The 22,291-nt window shown below is 36.1% G+C and overlaps 1 protein-coding gene across 3 annotated transcripts in view; it reads left to right on the top strand.

Moving 5' to 3' along the window:
• The window catches only part of LOC150076551 (ubiquitin-protein ligase E3B), a 711,739-nt gene that overhangs the window by 612,001 nt on the left and 77,447 nt on the right, over positions 1-22,291 (top strand). For all 3 annotated transcript variants that reach the window (XM_090387665.1, XM_090387666.1, XM_090387667.1), the window contains 2 exons: positions 2,087-2,185; positions 18,666-18,773. In XM_090387665.1, the coding sequence (XP_090243791.1) occupies positions 2,087-2,185; positions 18,666-18,773 (207 nt within the window). The remainder of the gene's footprint in view (positions 1-2,086; positions 2,186-18,665; positions 18,774-22,291) is intronic.

Raw genomic sequence — 22,291 nt, forward strand, 5'->3', positions numbered from 1 at the left:
GTAAAGGCATAGTTGTAGGAATTAAATTTTCTGAGGAAAAAATAGGAGGCATTACTTTTGTACCGCTGCTCGTATATATATATATATATATTTATTTTAAATTAAATAAAAGAGCCACACCACTGACATACTGTAAGCTGAATCAGCTTATATAGAAGAAAGGAAAATAGATGGCGGCACAGGCGCTGCTAAATTAGCATTTCAACCCATACTACCATTGAATTATATTAAATATTGACAAAAGTTAAATTATAATAAATTAAATAAATAGATAATTAAGCATTCATTAGAGGCAGCGACATGCAATTCCTCCATATGAAGCCGAAATATATACTACCATTAAATATTGACAAAAGTTAAATTATAATAAAATAAATAAATAATTACTGGCTTATGTTTTATTTTATTTAATTTAAAATATATTTTGGCTTCATATGGAGGAATTGCGAGTCGCTGCCTCTAATGAATGCTTAATTATTTATTTATTTTATTATAATTTAACTTTTGTCAATATTTAATGGTAGTATATATATATATATATATATATATGCGTACGTGTGTGTATATATATATATATGTGTGTGTGTGTCACCGATTAAAATAAAATAAAAATAAAAATAAATATAGATGGAGAAGTTATTAAACACAAAATGCCGACCTAGTTGAAGAAAAAAAGACACATTGGAACTAGTGCATTTTGGCCCCATTAAGCAGCTGCCCCAATTATCCGAAGTTTCACGTAAATACTTAAAAATACAATGTACCCCCCCTTTACAATTGGTTCACTGTACAATCAAATCACGTTATGACGAACTCACCATAGTAAAGTACCATTCACTATACAATGTGCAGTAAACGCCGGTCATTGTGATCACGTTTGTGAATTTAATTTTAATTCTATTAAACAGCGATTCTAATTAGCGAAAATAGGAGGAATATTATCCACAGGCTATAAAAACAAAGATATATTAAGCACAAATTTACCCTTTATTACCAATTTACCAATTTAAAAAATTAAATGATATGTGAAAATTAGAAGAATATACGTGATAATCGGAATAATACTGTTCAGGGTTTAGGCCAAAATGGAAGTCAGATGAACTAATGAGACTGTAATATGTACATCCGAACTAGTTGATATTTCTGTTCACTGACATTTGTGGGTGGGGGTTAAAATTTAAAACAGAAAAAAGATAAGCAATCAATAACAAAGAACATGCACACAAATTGCAAGTAACACAATACACACAAGTAAGAACGGGCCGACCGGGCTAGCCGAGTGGGTAAAGTCCCTGCCCGGCAACCCAAAGGTCGCGGGTTCGATTCCCGCCTCGGGCTTGGATCAAAGTACTACAAAAACCTTGGGAGGTGCAATATGGCCACAGAAGCCGATGCGCCAACAACTGCCAAATCAAAAAAAAACAAGTAAGAACGGAGTAACAAGTTACAAAGCTTTAAAAATAGGAATGAAGAGAAGATCTGAAAATTAATTTTTTTATATGATTGAAGATTTCATGGGAGTGTAAACACATTTCACCATAATAACCCACAGAATTCCAGCTGACAGTATTATCACACATTCAGTAAATCGAGTTTATTTCCGTTTATGATAGATTTCACTAACAGAAAAGCACAAATTTAACAATTTGTGCTTTTCTGTTTTTGTGTTTCTGTTTTTGTGTTTCTGTTTTTGTGACTGCTAATTGTTTCCAAAAAAAAAAAAAACAAACAATTAGCAGTCACAGTAAACAGGTGACTGCTAATTGTTTTTATTGTTTTATGGTTGTGACCTCCAGAATTTCGACCGAACCACATGGTACCACAGGAGACAATCGTAGGGTAGTAAAGTAAACCTTGGCTATTTTCTCGATTGGTTTCTGTTTTTTAAGATTTGCCCCAAATAAATGGCTGCCCCGATTAACCGGTGGCCCAAATAACCGGAATCCACTGTATTTAGAATTGTACAACAAATTATTAAAATTGCATTTATATAAGCAGTAAATATTTAATTTATTTACTGTGTTTGTATGTTATCTGCAAGATTTTTTTTTAATATATATGTGTGTATGTTTTAAATCTTATTTAGGGATTAGATGAGGCTGGTATTGATCAGGATGGAGTCTTCAAGGAGTTTTTGGAGGAAAATATCAAGAGAGTGTTTGATCCCTCCCTCAACTTGTTTAGAGTAAGACAGCAAAATATATATGCTTTAAATAAATATGAGAAAACTATTGAAATTGGTATTAGCCATGTAGTTAAAGAAGTCCCAGGCTTCTACTGCAGCAGCCAAATAAAAAATAAATAAAACAGGACGGAAAAAACTGCTTTTGGTTCCCTGCTGACATAGGTAATATCTTGATGACCTCTGAATTTCCCCAGGGCTATTACTCTGTTTCCCTTAGAGGTAACTTATTCCCATAATAAACAACTTTTATGCAAATCTCCTACAATGCAGTCTATTCCTCTTTTTTTTAATTTATGGTCCTTTGTTCTACAATAATTTATAACATTGGAAATTTTGCCTTCCTTTATTCCACTTAGCTTTTTCCAGAGCCTTTTATATCTCAATCATGTTCCTTCTAAAGTGCCTGGTTTGCAAGACTTGTAGCTACATATTTAAAATCGATCCTCATATGGGTGCACTTTTGTAGGTCTCACCAAGCAGTTCACCTGTCTTTGGATCCTTCCAAGAAGCTCCAATTTTTTTTTTTTTTTTTTTTTTTTTGTGCAGTCTCCATACTTGGACACAGTATTCCAAGTGTGGTCTTAGAATTACCTTATACAGTAGAATTATGACCTTGATACAACACCATGGGTCTTCCTTACTGCTTGTCTGCATTGCTTGGAGAACTCTGTCTGTCTGTAATGTAATTCCAAAATTGCTTTATTCCTCTACTGTTTCTAATTCAACTACATCAGACATGTAAGTTAATTTGGGTGTTGTTATCCCCCCCCCCCCCTTTCTTTGCTGTCTGCCCTAAGTGTAAAACATTATGCCAGATGAAGGAATGCATCCTTCAGAGTGGTTTATACAGTTTCAGTGGTTTTTCATTATGTTTATTCATCTTTACAGATGAAGTGCAATATATCATGGATGTTATCATAAATTTTCATAATTAACACCTGTAATTAGTGGATTATTCTAATGGGATTGATTAATCTTTGCATCAGCAGCAGATCGGTATGAGCACTTGAGCCAGTACCATTGGCAACTGTTCAACCATGTATACTGCCATAGTTGCAGCAACAATATATATTTACAGACATGTTTTAAAATGTTTAGCACTATAGATGAAAGCATGCACGTGGTTTATGCATTATGCCCACACACACACACACACACACACACACACACACACACACACACACACACACACACACACACACACACACATTTCAGCATTATTGCTCATAATCTGATTATTCTAGTCATTGGATCAGTTGACTGACTACATACCTGCTCATTCATCAGATTTGAATTCCCACTGATTTTTCAGGGGAATTTTCTATTCAGTTCTAGTTAGCAACAAAGAAATCTTTGTGAGCACATTGTTGTTAACTATCATGCAGACTGGAACACTCTTGGTAATTTTGAGCATATTTGACGGCCAGTGCAAAAAGATGTCGATATATATATATTGCTGCTCAACGAGGCCATGTTGAAACTACTGTGATGTGGAAGCTCTATCTTTATAACATGTTTTTGGATAACCAAAACATGCTGTTATAAAGATGTTGAAAAGAGTAGTGCCAATATTGCAGTAACCCTATGTTCATATGGTCTGTGTTTAAATGAACTGTTCAACCCAAAATAGACTGTACAAAATTTATGGGGAAGAATGTTTCTTGGCATGGTCTGTGCTTGTTAACAGGAGAGACTTGATTGTACAGGGATGGGATACACTTAAATAAAAGGGGTGCAAGAATATTTGCTGTCACTATTGGGGCAGTTGGTTGGTTGAGTTTTATTGGCGCATCAGCAACTATGGCTATAATGCGCCAAAACCTTGTCATAAAAAGTAAAAAAGTTTCAGTGACCTACTGAATTAGGTCACTACGTCAGGTTATAAAAACAAGTATAAACTGTAACAGACAAATATCAGTAAATAAGTAACAATGGAAAATCTTAAAATAATAAGATTTTTAAATATGATTAAAAAGGTTTACTGATTTTAGGAAATTAAAAATAGCAGACACATGGTCATTGTCGGATAAAATCTGACTGAGTGTATACGGCTCAGTCAGATGGTTAAAAGCGGTAAAACGAGCATTTCTAAAACTGGTACAGTCAACTAAAATGTGTCTGATTGTTAAGATTGTGCCACAGGACACACACATAGGAGGGTCATCAGCCCTCAATTGGGGCAGTGTTAAGTGGCATAAAACTATTAGCTGGAGGGAGTTAATAAACCCCAACAAGATTAATGGATCAACAGCATCTGTCAGGCAGAGCTGTAATGATTCTATTGGAACATACAGCACCCTTGAAAGCAAATGGCTTGTATGGGTCCTCGTGGAACAAGCAATTACACGGGCTGTGCTAGGGTGAAAGAAAAAAAAAAAACAGATGGATAGGAACATATATAAATTTGATGAATATGAAGTATTGGTCAAGTCATCAATTGCAGACATTGTGGGGATAACGGACATGGTATCACTCAGATGTATGAAATACAGAATTTGAATATGGTGAGTACAGTGCATACAGAAAGGACAGATGGGAGGGGAAGGGTATTATGCTTTTAGTTAAGAAGCACATAAAAACTAAGGCACTGCATCCGGTTGATATGGGTGACCAGTGCAATGAGTCAGTCATTGCACTGGTCCAGTGCAATTGAGTCAATCTGGCATGACATAAGCATTGGAAAACAAAACCGTACAGTTCTGCAGACAAATAGCCATACAGAGACAGAGAGTGGGTCAGTGAATCAGAATTACAATGGAGGCTTTTAACTTTCCAGATCCGAAACTTGTGGGGTGGTTACCTTCACAGTAGTAAGACTTGTGGATTTATTGGATGACTGTTTTCTGCATCAGCATGTTTAGAGGCAACAAGAGAAAGTCATACATTTGATCTGATTATCTGCAGTGATCTTCTGCGAATAAAAGAAACATTAGGTGGCAGTGATCATAGTGTATTGATGAGAGATTTACTTAAGAGAATCTATCTCTTATTTACTAATGAGAAATTTAATGTCAAGGGCAAAGGGAAAGACTTGTTTTTGTAAAGGTGACGACAATGGTCTCAGGTAGTTTTTAAATTCTATGTAGTCGGACCATTTCGTGATGTTATCAACACCAAATTCTAAATGGGAAGCATTTGGAAAAAAATCATGGAAACTATTAGGCTTTTTGTACCAGCTGAGAGATACTGTTCAAAGTTTAGACCTAAATAGATGTCAGATGAATTGATGAAACTTGTGGCAGAGAACAAAATTACAAGAAATGCAAATAAAGTATCACAGACATGGTGTCACTAAGATATATAGGATCTAGAATTTGAATATGGGCAGTAAAATGAGTACAGAAAAGATAGTATATATATATATATATAGTGTTGCTTTTTAAGTGGCACTTGGGAGGGGGGGTAATTCCTCCTATAATTGCAAAAACGGCCCCTATTGAGAGAACATAATGAAAATGTGCTACAACATAGTGGAGATCCAGCTGAATTTCACATTTGAATACTCTGTGTTGTAGAGATAGTGTAAGTTTTAGTATTGGTGTGCATAATTTAATGTTGGGTTGTGTTGGTCTGTTGTGCCTTCAGCCATATAGCCGTGAAGCTCTTGGTGGGACTGCCACATTGCTTCTGCTTTGTCCCGTAGAGGCAAACTGGGTGTAGTTGGGAGTATATAAAGTCCCTGGCGAAGGGGGAACCCTGGACTGTGCCCATGCACAGTCCAGGGTTCCCTCCTCACCACAAACCAGAAAAAGGTTTGTGGATAGGGTCCACCAAGTGAAAAGTTTTGGGAAGGGAAATAGGGATTGTGGGTGGGGGGGACCAGAATGCACTATGGACGCACAGTGCTTCTTTCGGCGGAATCTCACATTGGCCTGACCAGCTGAAGTTGGTGTCAGCCATTCCCATGCTGTGCCTCAAAGGAGGGATGAGGTATGGGGGCCCCGGGTGCCAAGTGATCTTCCTAGGGCGAGTACTAGTGCTTAAATAATTCCTCCACTGCTCGCAATGTTACTGCTTCCCTTGCTGAGCAACGTCACTGCTTCACCGTTAGCAACGTACTGCTCTCCTCTTCTGCTGATCACTTGGTCACTGGTTGGCACTGCTCCTGCCTCCACATGGCGGGGTCGGTAACCTGTTAGAAGGAATTCCCTCTTCCAGGGCTAAAAGGAGCAACGATGGATTGCAATGCATATCCACCGCTAGAGCCCACGGGCTCCAGACCTGTCAACTCTGATTCAGAGCATGACTTGAATCGTCTGAAGAGACAGCGGACTGAAAAACAGAGTGCAGATATGCCAGCATTTCTAATAATGCACTCATTGTCCACACAACCTATCGGCAAGTTATCGCCGTTTCTAATACAAAAATGTTTAGAATCGGTTGTTGGCTCTCCTAAAATGGTGAAGCGTCTCCAATCTGGAGACCTTCTAATTGAAGCTTCCAAGCCAAGTCACTCAGAAAAATTAGAATTAACAACTTTTAACAATATTCCTGTGTCAGTAACAGCCCATAACACTCTGAACACCTCTAAAGGAGTTATCAGCGAATGGGACTTACTAAATGTGTCTGAGGAAGAGATCATTCAAGAGCTTAGCGAACAAAAAGTGACTCGTGCACGGAGAATTATGACAAAAAAAGATGGCAACCTATTACCAACCAGGTCCATTATTTTGACATTCAGTACTCCGAATCTCTCTTCTTCTGTAAAAGCAGGTTACTTAAACTGCAAGATTCGACCCTACATCCTGAATCCCATTCGCTGCTTTAAGTGCCAGAAGCACGGCCATTCCCAGACGGCATGCTGAAGCGATGCTGTGTGCCCTATTTTCAGCTCCAAGGAACATTCCCAAGGAGACTGTACAGCTTCAACTCCTACTTGCCCAAACTGTAAAGGAAGCCATCCTGCATTTTCTAAAGCGTGTGACCTTTGGAAAACAGGTAAAAAAATCCAGAAGTGTAAAGTGGAGCATAAAGTCACATACCCTGAAGCAAGAAAACAAATAATGATAACTATGCATAGCCGATCATATGCATCGGTCACAAAAAACAGCCACTCAGCTGCAACCCAAACAGATGTCTCCATCGAACGAATATTTCCTTTGCCACCTGGGCCAAAACTGTGCTAACTTACAATAAGAAAACTACAGTCAGTGAGACCAGCAACATCCCAATCAGCATCCCAACTGATGCTATCTCAACCTTGCCCGAAACAACAAAATCAGCTACTATTGAAAACCAGAAGAAAGTGAAACCACGCATTAGCAACATGGAAATGGAGGTTCAGTCAGAGGATGAAGAGACAGTACTAGAGTTACATGCTAATGATACCATGGATACAGGACTCCCAGCCTTTCCCAGAAATGAAAAATCGAAACTAAACAGACATAAACCTTCTCAGAAAAAACAGTCAGATCAATCTTCCTCAAATAAATCCAACAAATGAATAAATTCTTTCAATGGAACTATAGAGGATTACGCAGTAATATAGATGACTTGAATGATTTACTCATTCAAACTAAAGCAATAGGTGTATGTTTACAGGAAATATTTTTATCACCACAAGTTTCTCTGAAAATTAAAAATTATACTGTTTAGGCGAGACAGGGATTCCTACACTCCTGCTTGTGGTGGGGTAGCTATTCTTATCAAAACTAGCATACCGTCAAGACATCTCCAACTACAAACCTCTTTAGAAGTTGTAGCGGTTCGGATAGCAATGGGAATATCGTTAACCCTTGCATCCATTTATATCCCACCGAACTATCCTTGTTCCCAGACTGTACTTGACAATCTTATCACACAACTGCCACCTCCAGTCTGTTTACTTGGCAATTTCAACACTCACCATCCATTGTGGGGATCTTCCACCATGGATAGGAGAGGCCAATTAATAGAAATATTCCTGGATAACCATAACCTGACTCTGTTAAATTCAGGCTCTCCAACTCATATCCAACTACCTACAGGTACTACATCAGCCATAGACTTAGCCATAAGTTCAGCATCTCTTTTTTCAAGCATGGAATGGTTAGTGCTAAATGATCCATTCCACAGTGACCATTTTCCTGTCATCAGTTCAATTCAAACACAGATGGTGTCATGTCCTAAAGGCCGTACTTCTTGGAACTTTCATAAAGCAGACTGGAAAAACTATTCAACTTGTGTTCTACTTAACAAACTATATGGCGCCTCCGTAGCCAGGTGGGCAGGAGCAGCAGTGCGTAGCACACGCTTCTTGATTAGACCAGGGTTCGAGCCCGTGCCCACCAAATACGGAGGAGGCGGAAAGGTCAGGGAATGACCACCGCATATCCCCAGAGCAGTATGGCCTTAGTTGCTAATGCTCCTAAAAACCAAATAACAAACAAACTATATGTACAACAAAAACATATTGATGACGTAACTGATCACATTACAAGCCATATATTATCTGCAGCAGTAACTTCCATTCCAAAATCTGATCAGCTCATGCATGTACACCATAATCAGTGGTGGAATGAAGAATGCTCCAAAGCGAAACGAGAGGAAAAAACATGCCTGGAATCAGTTTCGCAAATTTCCAACTACTGCCAACCTAATTATGTACAAAAAACTCAGAGCCAAAGCAAGACAAATTAGGAAGACAGCAAAACGTGACTCCTGGATTAAATTCGCCTCAGCTATTAATAAAAATACTGACACTCGAATCATTTGGAAAAAAATTCAAGCTCTCAATGGGAAATTTCTACCGCTGCAATCTCCGATAATACAATGCAATGGGCAGGACTTATTCTCTCCTACTGACATTGCAAATGCTTTAGCCGAATATTTTTATAACATTTCTGCCTGTTCCTCTTATGTGATCTCCTTTCAACGCAATAAAACTGATTCAGAACGTCATAAGTTTAATTTCGCAACTAGACTTTCACTTCCATATAACCAGCTGTTTACTCTATCTGAACTGAGAGAATCTTTGAGCAAATCTCCGAACAGCGCAGCAGGACCAGACAGCATACAGTATGCTGAAGCATCTGTGTGAAGCCAATCTCGGCACACTATTACTCCTTTATAACAGGATCTTCACAGAAAATACGTATCCTCATGACGTCATTCCTATATTTGTGCTATTCCAAAACCAGGCAAAGATCCTTCTCTAGTTGAGAATTACAGACCAATATCACTGACAAGCTGTTTGGGCAAAATCTTTGAAAGGATGGTACATAAGAGGCTCACCTGGATTCTAGACTCCGGAAATCTCCTTTCTGATCACCAATATGGCTTCCGTAAAAACAGGTCCACCCTAGATGTACTTGTAAAAATTGAATCCAAGATTCGTAATGCCTTCATCAGAAGGCAACATCTAGTGACGTTCAACCTGGATATTCATAAAGCATTTCACACTACATGATGTCATGGTATTATTAATGATATGCATCAGTTGGGGCTGAGAGGACATCTCCCTTTAATAATTGAACTTTTTAAAATTGCATACATTTCAGGTCTGATATAAAAATATGCTGTCAACTTCTCACATTCAAGAAGAGGGTGTCCCACAGGGTTCCATATTGAGTCCAACCCTATTTGCAATTAGGATCAACAATATTTTGGAAGAACTTCCAAAAACGATTGAAGTATACATGTATATCGACGATCTCATCATATCCTGCCAATCGCAAAGCATGAATACTATCGAAAGACAGCTACAAATTTCTTTAACAAGAATTCAATCCTGGACCTTACGAAATGGATCATCTTGCTGAACAGAAAACCACTACCACTCATTTCTGCAAACTTCGGTCACTTCATCCTGATCCAGAGCTAAAGATAAATAACGTGCCAGTTCCTCTTGCTCACACTGTCCGTTTCCTTGGTCTGATACTAGACAGGAAACTGAACTTTCACGCATGTGGCTTTCATGTGGCTTATCTTCAAACCATCTGCTTGAAGAAATTAAACATCCTCCGGTGTGTGTCATCCCTGTCATGGGGCGCCGATCGTCATACCCTCATCCATCTTTATAGAGCGCTCATCAGGTCTTACTTGGACTATGGCTCTCCAGTATACGGTTCAGCGAGGAAAAGTACTTTAGAACGACTAAACACCATCCAGCACTGTGCATTGAGAGCTGCTCTAGGTGCATTCTGAACCTCACCGGTTCAGAGCCTGTACATCGAAGCTCATGAACCTCCCTTACATCTTTGCAGAAAATCATTACTTCTGATGTATGCTGCAAATATCCATAGTCTGCCCTCTCACCCTTGTTGGAGATGCCTCTACAATACTGAATGCGAGTCATTTTACATCAGTAAACCTAATAGAAACCGACCTGCTCCACTTGATTTAAGGAACTGGCTCAATCATGGAATATAGAAATCAGCAATATATTTCAGGACAAAACACCACCAGATCCACCCTGGAAAAATATCTGTGCAATATATGATGACCAGGGCTCCCACTCACAAATTTTAAAAAAACTTAGATTGCAACTTAAATAAACCCAAAAAAAACCTAGTTTTCATCATATAGTATAGCAACACAAATAAGATAAAACTTACCATTCAAAAATATCTTTTATTTAATTGTAATCAGAATTTTCATCCCATTCAGTTCCCTCCACATTTATTTTTTAAGTTCTTTCATTTTTTTCAAACGTTCTTCGTATCTTTTATGACAAGTTCCTTGTATGACTTCTTTTACCAATTCTGATTTAGGTTTCCTTGTATAGCAATTTTGATTAGATCTATTTATCGCCTGTTTTGCCATTAGTCGATTTTTCACAGTTTCTGGTTTAAGGGAGTTTGTGGCTTTTGTTTTTATATGGTTTACCTGGGAGAAGATTCTTTCTACGCTTGCCGAAGAGTGAGGTAAAATAGTTAGACTGGTCATAAAGTTAGATAAAATCTCATATTTAGAATTATTAAAGCCATCTTTTACATTACGTAACAGATACCAAAATTCAGGGATGGTTTTGTAAGAGAAATCTAAATCTTGATTTAAACAAAATGATTTCCATTCATCATCTAGAAGATCTAGTTTGTCTTCAGAAACAAGGTGAGGGAACTGCACTGCTAAATGGAAAATTGAGGATGGCGAATTGGCACGATCATGTATCACTGCTGGGTCAAGAAGATTGAGACTGGCGATAATTACATCATCATTTAGAGGAAATCTTTTTCTGATTTCCATACAAAGTTCAACAAGAAATCTTAAACAATCATTTTTAAACCTGCTTTCACTGTCACCAAGTAGTGTTGAATTTAATAAGGCCATACAACGGCCTCTGAAATATATTTTATTCAGAGGCTTATGATTTATTGCATTGCTTGGATCAAATTCAACCAGCTTGCGCGAAGTAATGACTTCTTCTTTTATGAAAAAACTAAGAATATTTTTATACTCAATTGAAACCATTGAATGAAGTAAGTGCAATCTGAAATGCTCAGATTGAAATTCAATATTCAGGCAGTTTATTTTCTCCAGTACATATCCTAAAAACAACAACATATGCTTAGTTCCTTTGGTGATCATAGTATTGTAAATATTCCCTTCACCATCGATTTTCTCAATTCTTGATTGAGACTGAAAATAAAGAACGAATGCATCCCACTGCTCAATAATAATTTTTATTACATTGCGACGGGATAACCAACGTGTTTGTGCGAATTTGGGGATTTTATGCTTAGCAGTATCTACAACATCTTGAATCATTTTGAACTCGTTTAATCTTTTACTACTACGGGAAAAATAACAAGAGATATCTTTTATAAATATTTCTAGATATGATGGTAGTACCTTGACTGAATGACTAGCACATAATGCAAAAGAATGGCAAACACATCCCATTATAAATACTGATGGTACATCCTTTTTTAGCAATGACTGGAACCCACTCTTAGTACCCATCATAGTGGCACAATTATCACTTCCAAAGCCAACTAGATTACTTATTTGAATGTTTTTTTCTATGAAAAGATCTTTTACAGCTTGATAAAGCCCTTCTGAAGTACCATTTTCGACACAGTGTCAAGTAACACATCTACAACATCAAGTTTTTGAATATCAAAATATCTAACAACAACAGCTAGAACTTGAGATAAAGATAAATCTGTACTTTCATCTATTATCATTGAAAACTTGTTGTTTCTGCATATGTTAGAAATGTATATTTTTTCATGATAGGCTATGCCATCTTGTATAAGATAAGAGACTTGAGTCGCCTTTATCTGAACTTGTTTTGCAATATTGCTATCATGAAATGCTTACTTACATGCTTCTATAAGGTGATCACATTGCCCAAATGGAATATTATGCTCAGAAATTAGTGCAGCAATGTTAACTCTGCCTTTGCTACTTCTTCATTCTCCATAGGTTTACGTTTTGTGAAGAACGTGTCTAACATTGAACTTGTCTTAGCAATATTTGCACTTTTTTTATGTTTAACTGTATTTTTATGCACTAGTAACATCGATTTATTGGCATTCTTTAATTTCATTTCACAACAAATACAGTAAGATGCACCTTTTTCATTACTGTCTTCTTTCAACCAATCCTTTAATTCCGGATCTTCTAACCATTCATTTCTAAAATTTTGAGTATACCACCGTTTACTCATCTTTCTCTGTGGGGAACAAGTTTCAGACATTGTGGGCAATTTGTGGGTATGGCTAATTAGCAGTTATCTTATTTAAAATGTTCTATAAAATAAAAAATAAATCACTAATCCATTAACATAAAATAGAAATAGTCACTACAATTTAAATTTATTATATCACTGTATGTAGTACACCCATAAATATAAAAATCACACCAAATAATGCAATAATACCACGAACGATCACGAAAGACTGTGCAGTAAAGACCGCCTTCCGCCTGCTCAATAGGCTGCGCATACATGTTAGTAACACGAACGAAAATCATAGTGTAGAACCCTGTGAAAACTTTGAAATCCTTTTACATTTGTAGTATTTTGTACAAGCACTTGACATATTACAAATTATGATCAGTATTGTTAGAATATAAAATTAAGAAAATTGTAAACTGTTATTAAATGTATTAAATTTTATTGTATTTACAAGAAATAAAAATAAATTTTGACTTAAAATTAAAAATTACCGAAAAAACCCAGATAATGAGATATTTTTGTGAAAAAAACCTATCAACCTAGATGACAATCAAAAAACCCAGATCTGGGTGGAAAAACCCAGGAGTGGGAGCCCTGATGATGACTACTTTCAACAGTGGGGAAAGAACACGTTGTCTCCTTCCGATATCACACAGTTACATGCACCTTACACTCTTTCTAATTCAAACGCATGTGAAATCTATACAGATGGATCAAAAACCGAGACCCAAGTAGGTGCTGCTGCAATATTCCCGTCATTTAGTACTTCTGTCTCATTGCCAATAGAATGCAGTATCTTCACTGCTGAGCTCTATGCCATAAACTTAGCTCTGGATCACATTATTGAACATCTAATTCCGTCTGCTTTAATATACACTAACTCACTCAGTGCTGTCTCTGCCATAAATAGTAATACCACCTCCTCTCACCCTGTAATAAAACAGATTCATTCTAAGTTACTTGCCTGTAAGGAATTGAACCAAACTGTGGCATTCTGCTGGATCCCAGGACATTCTGGAATTGCTGGCAATGAAAGAGCAGATCATGCAGCCAAACAACCAGAAACCACTATTTTGCAGACTTTTCATGTTCCATATACGGATTACAAACACATTATCCGTAAAGCATGTTATAACAGCTGGTCATTAATCTGGAAAGGTTATCCAGGAAACAAACTCTACCAAATAAAACCGGAACCAAAGCTGTGGCCCTCCAGCTTTCTGAAAAGCAGACGAGAAGAAACAATTTTAGGAAGGCTAAGGATTGGGCATACTCACCTCACTCACCTGTATCTATTAACTAATGACAGCGCTCCCCAATGTACATCATGTCAAGTACAACTGACCATTCGCCATTTGTTAGTGGACTGTCCCCACTTTCAAAATATCCGCTTAAACACCTTTAAATCAATAGCTAATACACAGTCATCAATAAATTTATTACAGATTCTGGGAGATGATTCTAATGAAAAAGAACTATTTACTTTCCTAAATCATGTAGGAATATATCATAAAATATAGTTATCACAATTAAGCTAATATTTCATATTCACCATTAGAAAGACACAATATGGCCCTACCAACCTATGTGTCATTAAACACAACAACAACAACAACAACAACAATGAGGTATGGCATCAACATAGCAGAGGGTTTCCTGAAAGACTGCTCCCAACTGCAGTCTGATTTGGGATGCCTGTGAGAACATCACACACTCTACATGTACTCATTCCATCTGTGTGCCTGTCATACATTTTGTTTTTTTTTTTTGTACGAAAAGGACAGAGGGGATTAGGAATTATGCTCTTAGTTAAGAAGCAGATAAAAACTAAGGCAGTGCATCGGGTTGACCTGGATGAGCACCACAATGTTGAGGTGGTCATCCAGGTCAACATTGTGGTGGTCATCCAGGTCAATCAGGATGAGCACCACAATGTTGAGTCAGTTTGATGTGACGTGAGCTCTTTTAAAACAAAAAAGAGAGTGAGAGTGTGTTTTAGGCCTAATGACTTGATGAATATAACGAACAACTGTACAGACATGTAGAGTGGGCCAGTAAATCATAATGTCTTATAATGGGAGATTTTAACTTTTCAGATACCTCATATATGTATAAGTACAAATCACACAACATGTATACATGGGCCAACACAAGTTCTGATACATGTATCCAAATGTAAATGTAGCATAATAATGGTTCACCCCGTATGGATTGTGTGATGACCATTATTTATTATAGGCTATAAAATAGTATAGCAAAGTGCATCACTGATTAGGCTGCAGAATCCCAAATATCATGAATCTGAATCATGTTTGTTCATTTGTATTGAACATAAGGCATTGAACCAGGGCTCCCACTCACAAATTTTAAAAAAACTTAGATTGCAACTTAAATAAACCCAAAAAAAAACCTCGTTTTCATCATATAGTATAGCAACACAAATAAGATAAAACTTACCATGCAAAAATATCTTTTATTTAATTGTAATCAGAATTTTCATCCCATTCAGTTCCCTCCACATTTATTTTTTGAAGTTCTTTCATTTTTTTCAAACGTTCTTCATATCTTTTATGACAAGTTCCTTGTATGACTTCTTTTACTAATTCTGATTTAGGTTTTCATGTATAGCAATTTTGATTAGATCTATTTATCGCCTGTTTTGCCATTAGTCGATTTTTCACAGTTTCTGGTTTAAGGGAGTTTGTGGCTTTTGTTTTTATATGGTTTACTTGGGAGAAGATTCTTTCTACGCTTGCCGAAGAGTGAGGTAAAATAGTTAGACTGGTCATAAAGTTAGATAAAATCTCATATTTAGAATTATTAAAGCCATCTTTTACATTACGTAACAGATACCAAAACTCAATGATGGTTTTGTAAGAGAAATCTAAATCTTGATTTAAACGAAATGATCTCCATTCATCATCTAGAAGATCTAGTTTGTCTTCAGAAACAAGGTGAGGGAACTGCATTGCTAAATGGAAAATTGAGGATGGCGAATTGGCACGATCATGTATCACTGCTGGGTCAAGAACATTGAGACTGGCGATAATTCCATCATCATTTAGAGGAAATCTTTTTCTGATTTCCATACAAAGTTCAACAAGAAATTTTAAACAATCATTTTTAAACCTGCTTTCACTGTCACCAAGTGGTGTTGAATTTAATAAGGCCATACAACGGCCTCCCAAATATATTTTATTCAGAGGCTTATGATTTATTGCATTGCTTGGATCAATTTCAACCAGCTTGCACGAAGTAATGACTTCTTCTTTTATGAAAAAACTAAGAATATTTTTATACTCAATTGAAACATTGAATGAAGTAAGTGCAATCTGAAATGTTCAGATTGAAATTCAATATTCAGGCAGTTTATTTTCTCCAGTACATATCCTAAAAACAACAACATATGCTTAGTTCCTTTGGTGATCATAGTATTGTAAATATTCCCTGCACCATCGATTTTGTCAATTTTTGATTGAGACTGAAAATAAAGAATTAACGCATCCCACTGCTCAATAATAATTTTTATTACATTGCCACGGGATAACCAACGTGTTTGTGCTAATTTGGGGATTTTATGCTTAGCAGTATCTACAACATCTTGAATCATTTTGAACTCGTTTAATCTTTTACTACTACGGGAAAAATAACAAGAGATATCTTTTATAAATATTTCTAGATATGATGGTAGTACCTTGACTGAATGACTAGCACATAATGCAAAAGAATGGCAAACACATCCCATTATAAATACTGATGGTACATCCTTTTTTAGCAATGACTGGAACCCACTCTTAGTGGCACAATTATCACTTCTAAAGCCAACGAGATTACTTATTTGAATGTTTTTTTCTATGAAAAGATCTTTTACAGCTTGATGTACCCTTCTGAAGTACCATTTTCGACACAAACAGTGTCAAGTAACACATCTACAACATCAAGTTTTTGAATATCAAAATATTTAACAACAACAGCTAGAACTTCGATAAAGATAAATCTGTACTTTCATCTATTATCATTGAAAATTTGTTGTTTCTGCATATGTTAGAAATGTATATTTTTTCATGATAGGCTATGCCATCTTGTATAAGATAAGAGACTTTAGTCGCCTTCATCTGAACTTGTTTTGCAATATTGCTATCATGAAATGCTTTCTTACATGCTTCTATAAGGTGATCACATTGCGCAAGTGGAATATTATGCTCAGAAATGAGTGCAGCAATTGTTAACTCTGCCTTTGCTACTTCTTCATTCTCCGTAGGTTTACGTTTTGTGAAGAACGTGTCTAACGTTGAACTTGTCTTAGCAATGTTTGCACTTTTTTTATGTTTAACTGTATTTTTATGCGCTAGTAACATCGATTGATTGGCATTCTTTAATTTTATTTCACAACAAATACAGTAAGATGCACCTTTTTCATTACTGTCTTCTTTCAACCAATCCTTTAATTCCGGATCTTCTAACCATTCATTTCTAAAATTTTGAGTATACCACCGTTTACTCATCTTTCTCTGTGGAGAACAAGTTTCAGACATTGTGGGCAATTTGTGGGTATGGCTAATTAGCAGTTATCTTATTTAAAATGTTCTATAAAATAAAAAATAAATCACTAATCCATTAATCCACTGTATGTAGTACACGCATAAATGTAAAAATCACACCAAATAATGCAATAATATCACGAAAGACTGTGCAGTAAAGACCGCCTTCCGCCTGCTCAATAGGCTGCGCATACATGTTAATAACACGAACATGTATGCTTACATGTATGAACATGTAAGCATAATTTCATAGTGTAGAACCCTGCGAAAACTTTGAAATCCTTTTACATTTGTAGTATTTTGTACAAGCACTTGAGATATTACAAATTATGATCAGTATTGTTAGAATATAAAATTAAGAAAATTGTAAACTGTTATTAAATGTATTAAATTTTATTGTATTTACAAGAAATAAAAATAAATTTTGACTTAAAATTAAAAATTACCGAAAAAACCCAGATAATGAGATATTTTTGTGAAAAAAATCTATCAACCCAGATGACAATCAAAAAACCCAGATCTGAGTGGAAAAACCCAGGAGTGGGAGCCCTGCATTGAACATATTGAATTTAAGTCATTTTTTATCAATTTGCATCTACTAATAATATTAATTATGCATTTATTTTCTAATGAAGCAATTTTAAAGCAACTCCAGTGTGGCAATTTTAAAGACAGTCTGGTGTAATTATCCGAAAAGCATTATGGTCACCATTAGTTTTTGATCTGAATATAACATTTAGTGCATGGCATCGGACAATTCTGTTGTGTATTTTAGTGTTTGTTATTACATAAATGTGTCATCTTATGTAATTTCCTTTCATTTTTTCCTAAATTCTGCTGAAGGTGAATCCAGAGGAAGGTTGTAATACACAGTTCAATTTTTTTAAAGTTGATTTAATGAAGAAACAAGATTGAAATCTTGTTTCTTCATTAAATCAACTTCACACTTAGTGAAAGGTCATTCTCTTTACTGATATAATATGACATGATTTTGTCACACCCAAATTTTCGCTGCTATATGACAGTATACAAACTATGAAGGGCATATTTTTTTTTTTTACTATTAAGCAGCACTTTTTAATAATAAAAATGATACATCCATTATGGTCTGAAATCACTTATAAATATGATCATGTAAATTATGCCTTGAGGCTATCTTGATATGGTAATATGTATATTCTCCCTCCTGCCATTCTGCCATCATGGAGACTACCCTGTCTTGTGTAGGTGTTCAACTTTCTTTTATTCCGTGTAACTAGGTTGTAACTAAATAAAATATATTCATTCATTTCTTTTTGAATGATTATCCACATCATAAGACTTTTTTTTTTTTTTTTAGGTAACTACAGAACAGAGATTGTTTCCTTCTCCAACTTCATATATCCATGAAAATCACCTTTCATTATTTGAATTTGTGGGAAAGATGCTAGGAAAAGCTGTATATGAGGTAAATATATTATATATATTCTGGGATATTGAGGTTTTTAAGTCATTAGAAATTTTATTTTTTAGTTTTTGAATTTAGTAATGTGTATATATTTGTTCAGTATTTGTAAAAGAAGAAGAGAAGTTTACCTCAATATGATACGTAGAACACTTCCATATGATACTCTCCAGAAATTAAAATGAAAACAATTAAAATCAGAAATCTTACATTACAGTAAGAAATACAGTAAGAAATAATTAACAATAATTAAAAATCAAATGAACACAATTAAAAATCAATTTAATGCAATTAATTAAGTAAAAAATTAATTTAACGAAAAAAATTTTCAAAACAATTTTTCTTCCTCTTAATTATGAGAGTTTAATTAAAAATTAATTTAATGAAAAAAATAGGTTTTTTTGTTAAATTAATTTTTTACTTAATTTTTAATTGTGTTCATTTGATTTTTAATTATTTCTTACTGTAATGTAAGATTTTTGATTTTTTAATTGTTTTTGTTTTAATTTCTGGAGAGTATCATACAGAAGTGTTCTGTGTGTCATATTGAGGTAAACTTCCCTTATTCTTTTACAAATATTGATATCAAGTAGAACGTATTGAACATTATAGCTTTGGTTCATACTATCAAAAATATTTGTTCAGTGTGCTATATTGACAAAATACCAATGAAAGACAAGTACAGTGATAGTACAGACAACATTGAATATTAAAACAGGGTGTTCAAAAGTGATGGTCAATAATTTAAAGGTGAACTGTACAGACTACAATATGCAAAAAAAAAAAGCCTAGTAAACATGGATCCTTAAGTGAATCGTTTTCCAGATATTGCACATTTCTAGTTGGGATCCACCACTGACTTGTTTGTTTAGGTTGGGTTATGCTCATTCTCTCCCTTTCCTTTCTCTCAGTGCTCTGAGATGTAACAGGCATACTAGTACTTGTCAAAGGAAAGTCGACATGGAAAGAGGTTACAGCAATGAAGAGTATGCGGACATGCACTTCATGTATGGTAAAGCCAACGGCAGCGCACTCGAGGCTGCACGTATGTCCCAAGAAGCATTTCCCTGCCGAGGACAGCTCAACAGGCGCACATTCATCAGGGTACATCAGAACCTTAGAGAACATGGGCGCTTCGCACGTGGAGTACGAGCAGGTAGACCCAGAAGCATAACACCTGATGATCCAAGAATTTCAACAAGGAGGGTTGCTCGGCAAGAGCGTGTGTGCAAGAGTTATAGAGTGTGTAGCAAATTTTACATTGCCAATTACTGTACCCCTACCGTATCCACGTGTACAAAGTCTCAGCAATACAGACTACCCTCCCAGGGTGAACTTCTGCCAGTGGATGCAACAACAGTGTGTCCTGAACCCCCAATTTTTAAACAACATTTTATTCACTGGCAGAGCTAGGTTTACTCATGATGGTATTTTTAATTTTCATAACTGTCATGTTTGGTCCAACGAAAATCCTAATGCAGTTCACGAGTCACATCAGCAACGTTTCTCATTGAATGTCTGGGCAGGACTACTAGGAGACCGTCTAATTGGACCACACTTTCTGCCAAACAGGCTAACAGGAGAGCTGTACCTTCAGTTCCTGCAGAATGTTATTCCAGAACATGTGGTTTATGCATGATGGTGCACCGGCACATTTTGCTCGAGTTGTGACTTGGTATCTAACTAGAATTTATGGTCAGTGGTGGATAGGTAGAGGTGGGCCTGTAATGTGGCCTCCCAGATCACCAGACTTAAACCTATGGATTTTTGTATCTGGGGTCACATAAAAAGCTTATTGTACACTTCTGACATTAACACAGTTGAGGAATTGCAGTGTCGGGTAGAAGGAGCCTTTCAGCAAATCAGAAATGACCCAGGAATGCCTGAGAGGATTTGCAAGCAACTCAATGCAGAGAAGACTACAAAGCTGCATACAGATAGCATTTTGAACACCTTTTGTAACATCTGTAAAATCCTGTGGTGTTGAAATCAAATTGTGTTATCTTATGTTTAATAAAACCATCCTTAGCAAAGGATTCACAGATTTTTGCTAAACTAGTGCTCTCATAGTCAGTGGCAGATCTTAACAAAAAATGTGCATTATCTCAAATGGTTCATTTGTGGCCCAATGTTTACCGGGACTCTTTTACTTATTTTAGTTTGTACTTTTCACCTTTAAATTATTGACCGTTATTTTTGAAACACCCTGTGTGTGTGTGTGTGTGTGTGTGTGTGTGTGTGTGTGTGTGTGTGTGTGTGTGTGTGTGTGTGTGTGTGTAATAACAAAAATGTGCTATGTACTATATAAAATGTACTATGTAATAACAAAAATGTACTATGTTGTATTGTTGAGGTGTTTTGTATGTTCATACAATCAGTGAAATGGATTGTATGAGCACAAATCACCTTAAAAATACAATATAGTACATTTTGATTATTTAATATATTCATAGCAGAAGCAGGCTGACTTTATAGTGGCCTAATTTAGTCTTCAATTTATCAAATTTAATTAGTAAATTGCAAACTTAGTTTGGTGGCTGGCTGATTTTCTGTTGTGAATTCTTAAGACTAAAGCATGTTTGATTTTAATAATCAAAAGTCTGCTAGCTTCAATCAGAATTCATGGATAACAGGCATGTTAGATATTTCATTTCAGCTGTTTGAAATGAAATAATTGCATGTATTGACATAGTTGTTCTCTGTTTGTGAGGATGAAGGTTGTGTGTGTGTGTGTGTGTGTGTGGGGGGGGAGGGTAATTGCTGTGTAATGCCATATCTGTTGATAGTGATTGCTCTGTGGTAGTAGCACTTGTTTTCTGACTCATCTAGGCCCCAGGTGTCAAGTGTTCTGTGGCCAAGCGATTTCTGAAAAGAGCATTTGAGCGAACAGATTCTATTTTTTGTTTCAAAAACCATTTTCTTGATTTTATTTGTATATCAGAGTAGCACTTTTGCTCTACAAGAAGTAGGCAGAGGCCCAGAAAGGGAACCCACCTTTCTGTTTCTTTTTCTATAAATACTAATTTAATAACTCAGCCGCTTGGTCACCTCGTGGCTGCTCCTGCCTCCCCATGGCGGGATCGGTAACCTGGTGGTAAAGATAAAACCCCCAGGGCCAAAAGGAGCCATCATGGATTCTACAAATTTTCCACCCTTAGAGCCTTCAAAGCTCAAGGAAAGAATCCTGTCATGATGACAATGACAATAGTCAACCTAAAAGGCTTCGAACAGAAGCACACTGTTCAGACATCTGGAATCTATTGCAGGATCACCAAAAATGGTAAAGCGACTACAATCCGGAGATCTCCTGATTGAAACAGCCACCACCAAACATTCAGAGTGGCTATTAAAGACAACGACATTTGGTGGGTTGCCAGTATCTGTTACTCCCCACAATACCTTAAATTCATCAAAAAGTGTCATCACAGAATGGGACTTAATTACAGTGTCTGAGGAGGAATTAGTTCAAGAACTTAGCAATCAAAAGGTAATCAGTGCTAAAAGAATAATGACAAAAAAAG

This window comes from Mastigoproctus giganteus, chromosome 13 (genome assembly GCF_048544385.1).
Source record: "Mastigoproctus giganteus isolate SK-2022 chromosome 13, ASM4854438v1, whole genome shotgun sequence".
NCBI classification, from domain to species: Eukaryota; Metazoa; Arthropoda; class Arachnida; order Uropygi; family Thelyphonidae; genus Mastigoproctus; species Mastigoproctus giganteus.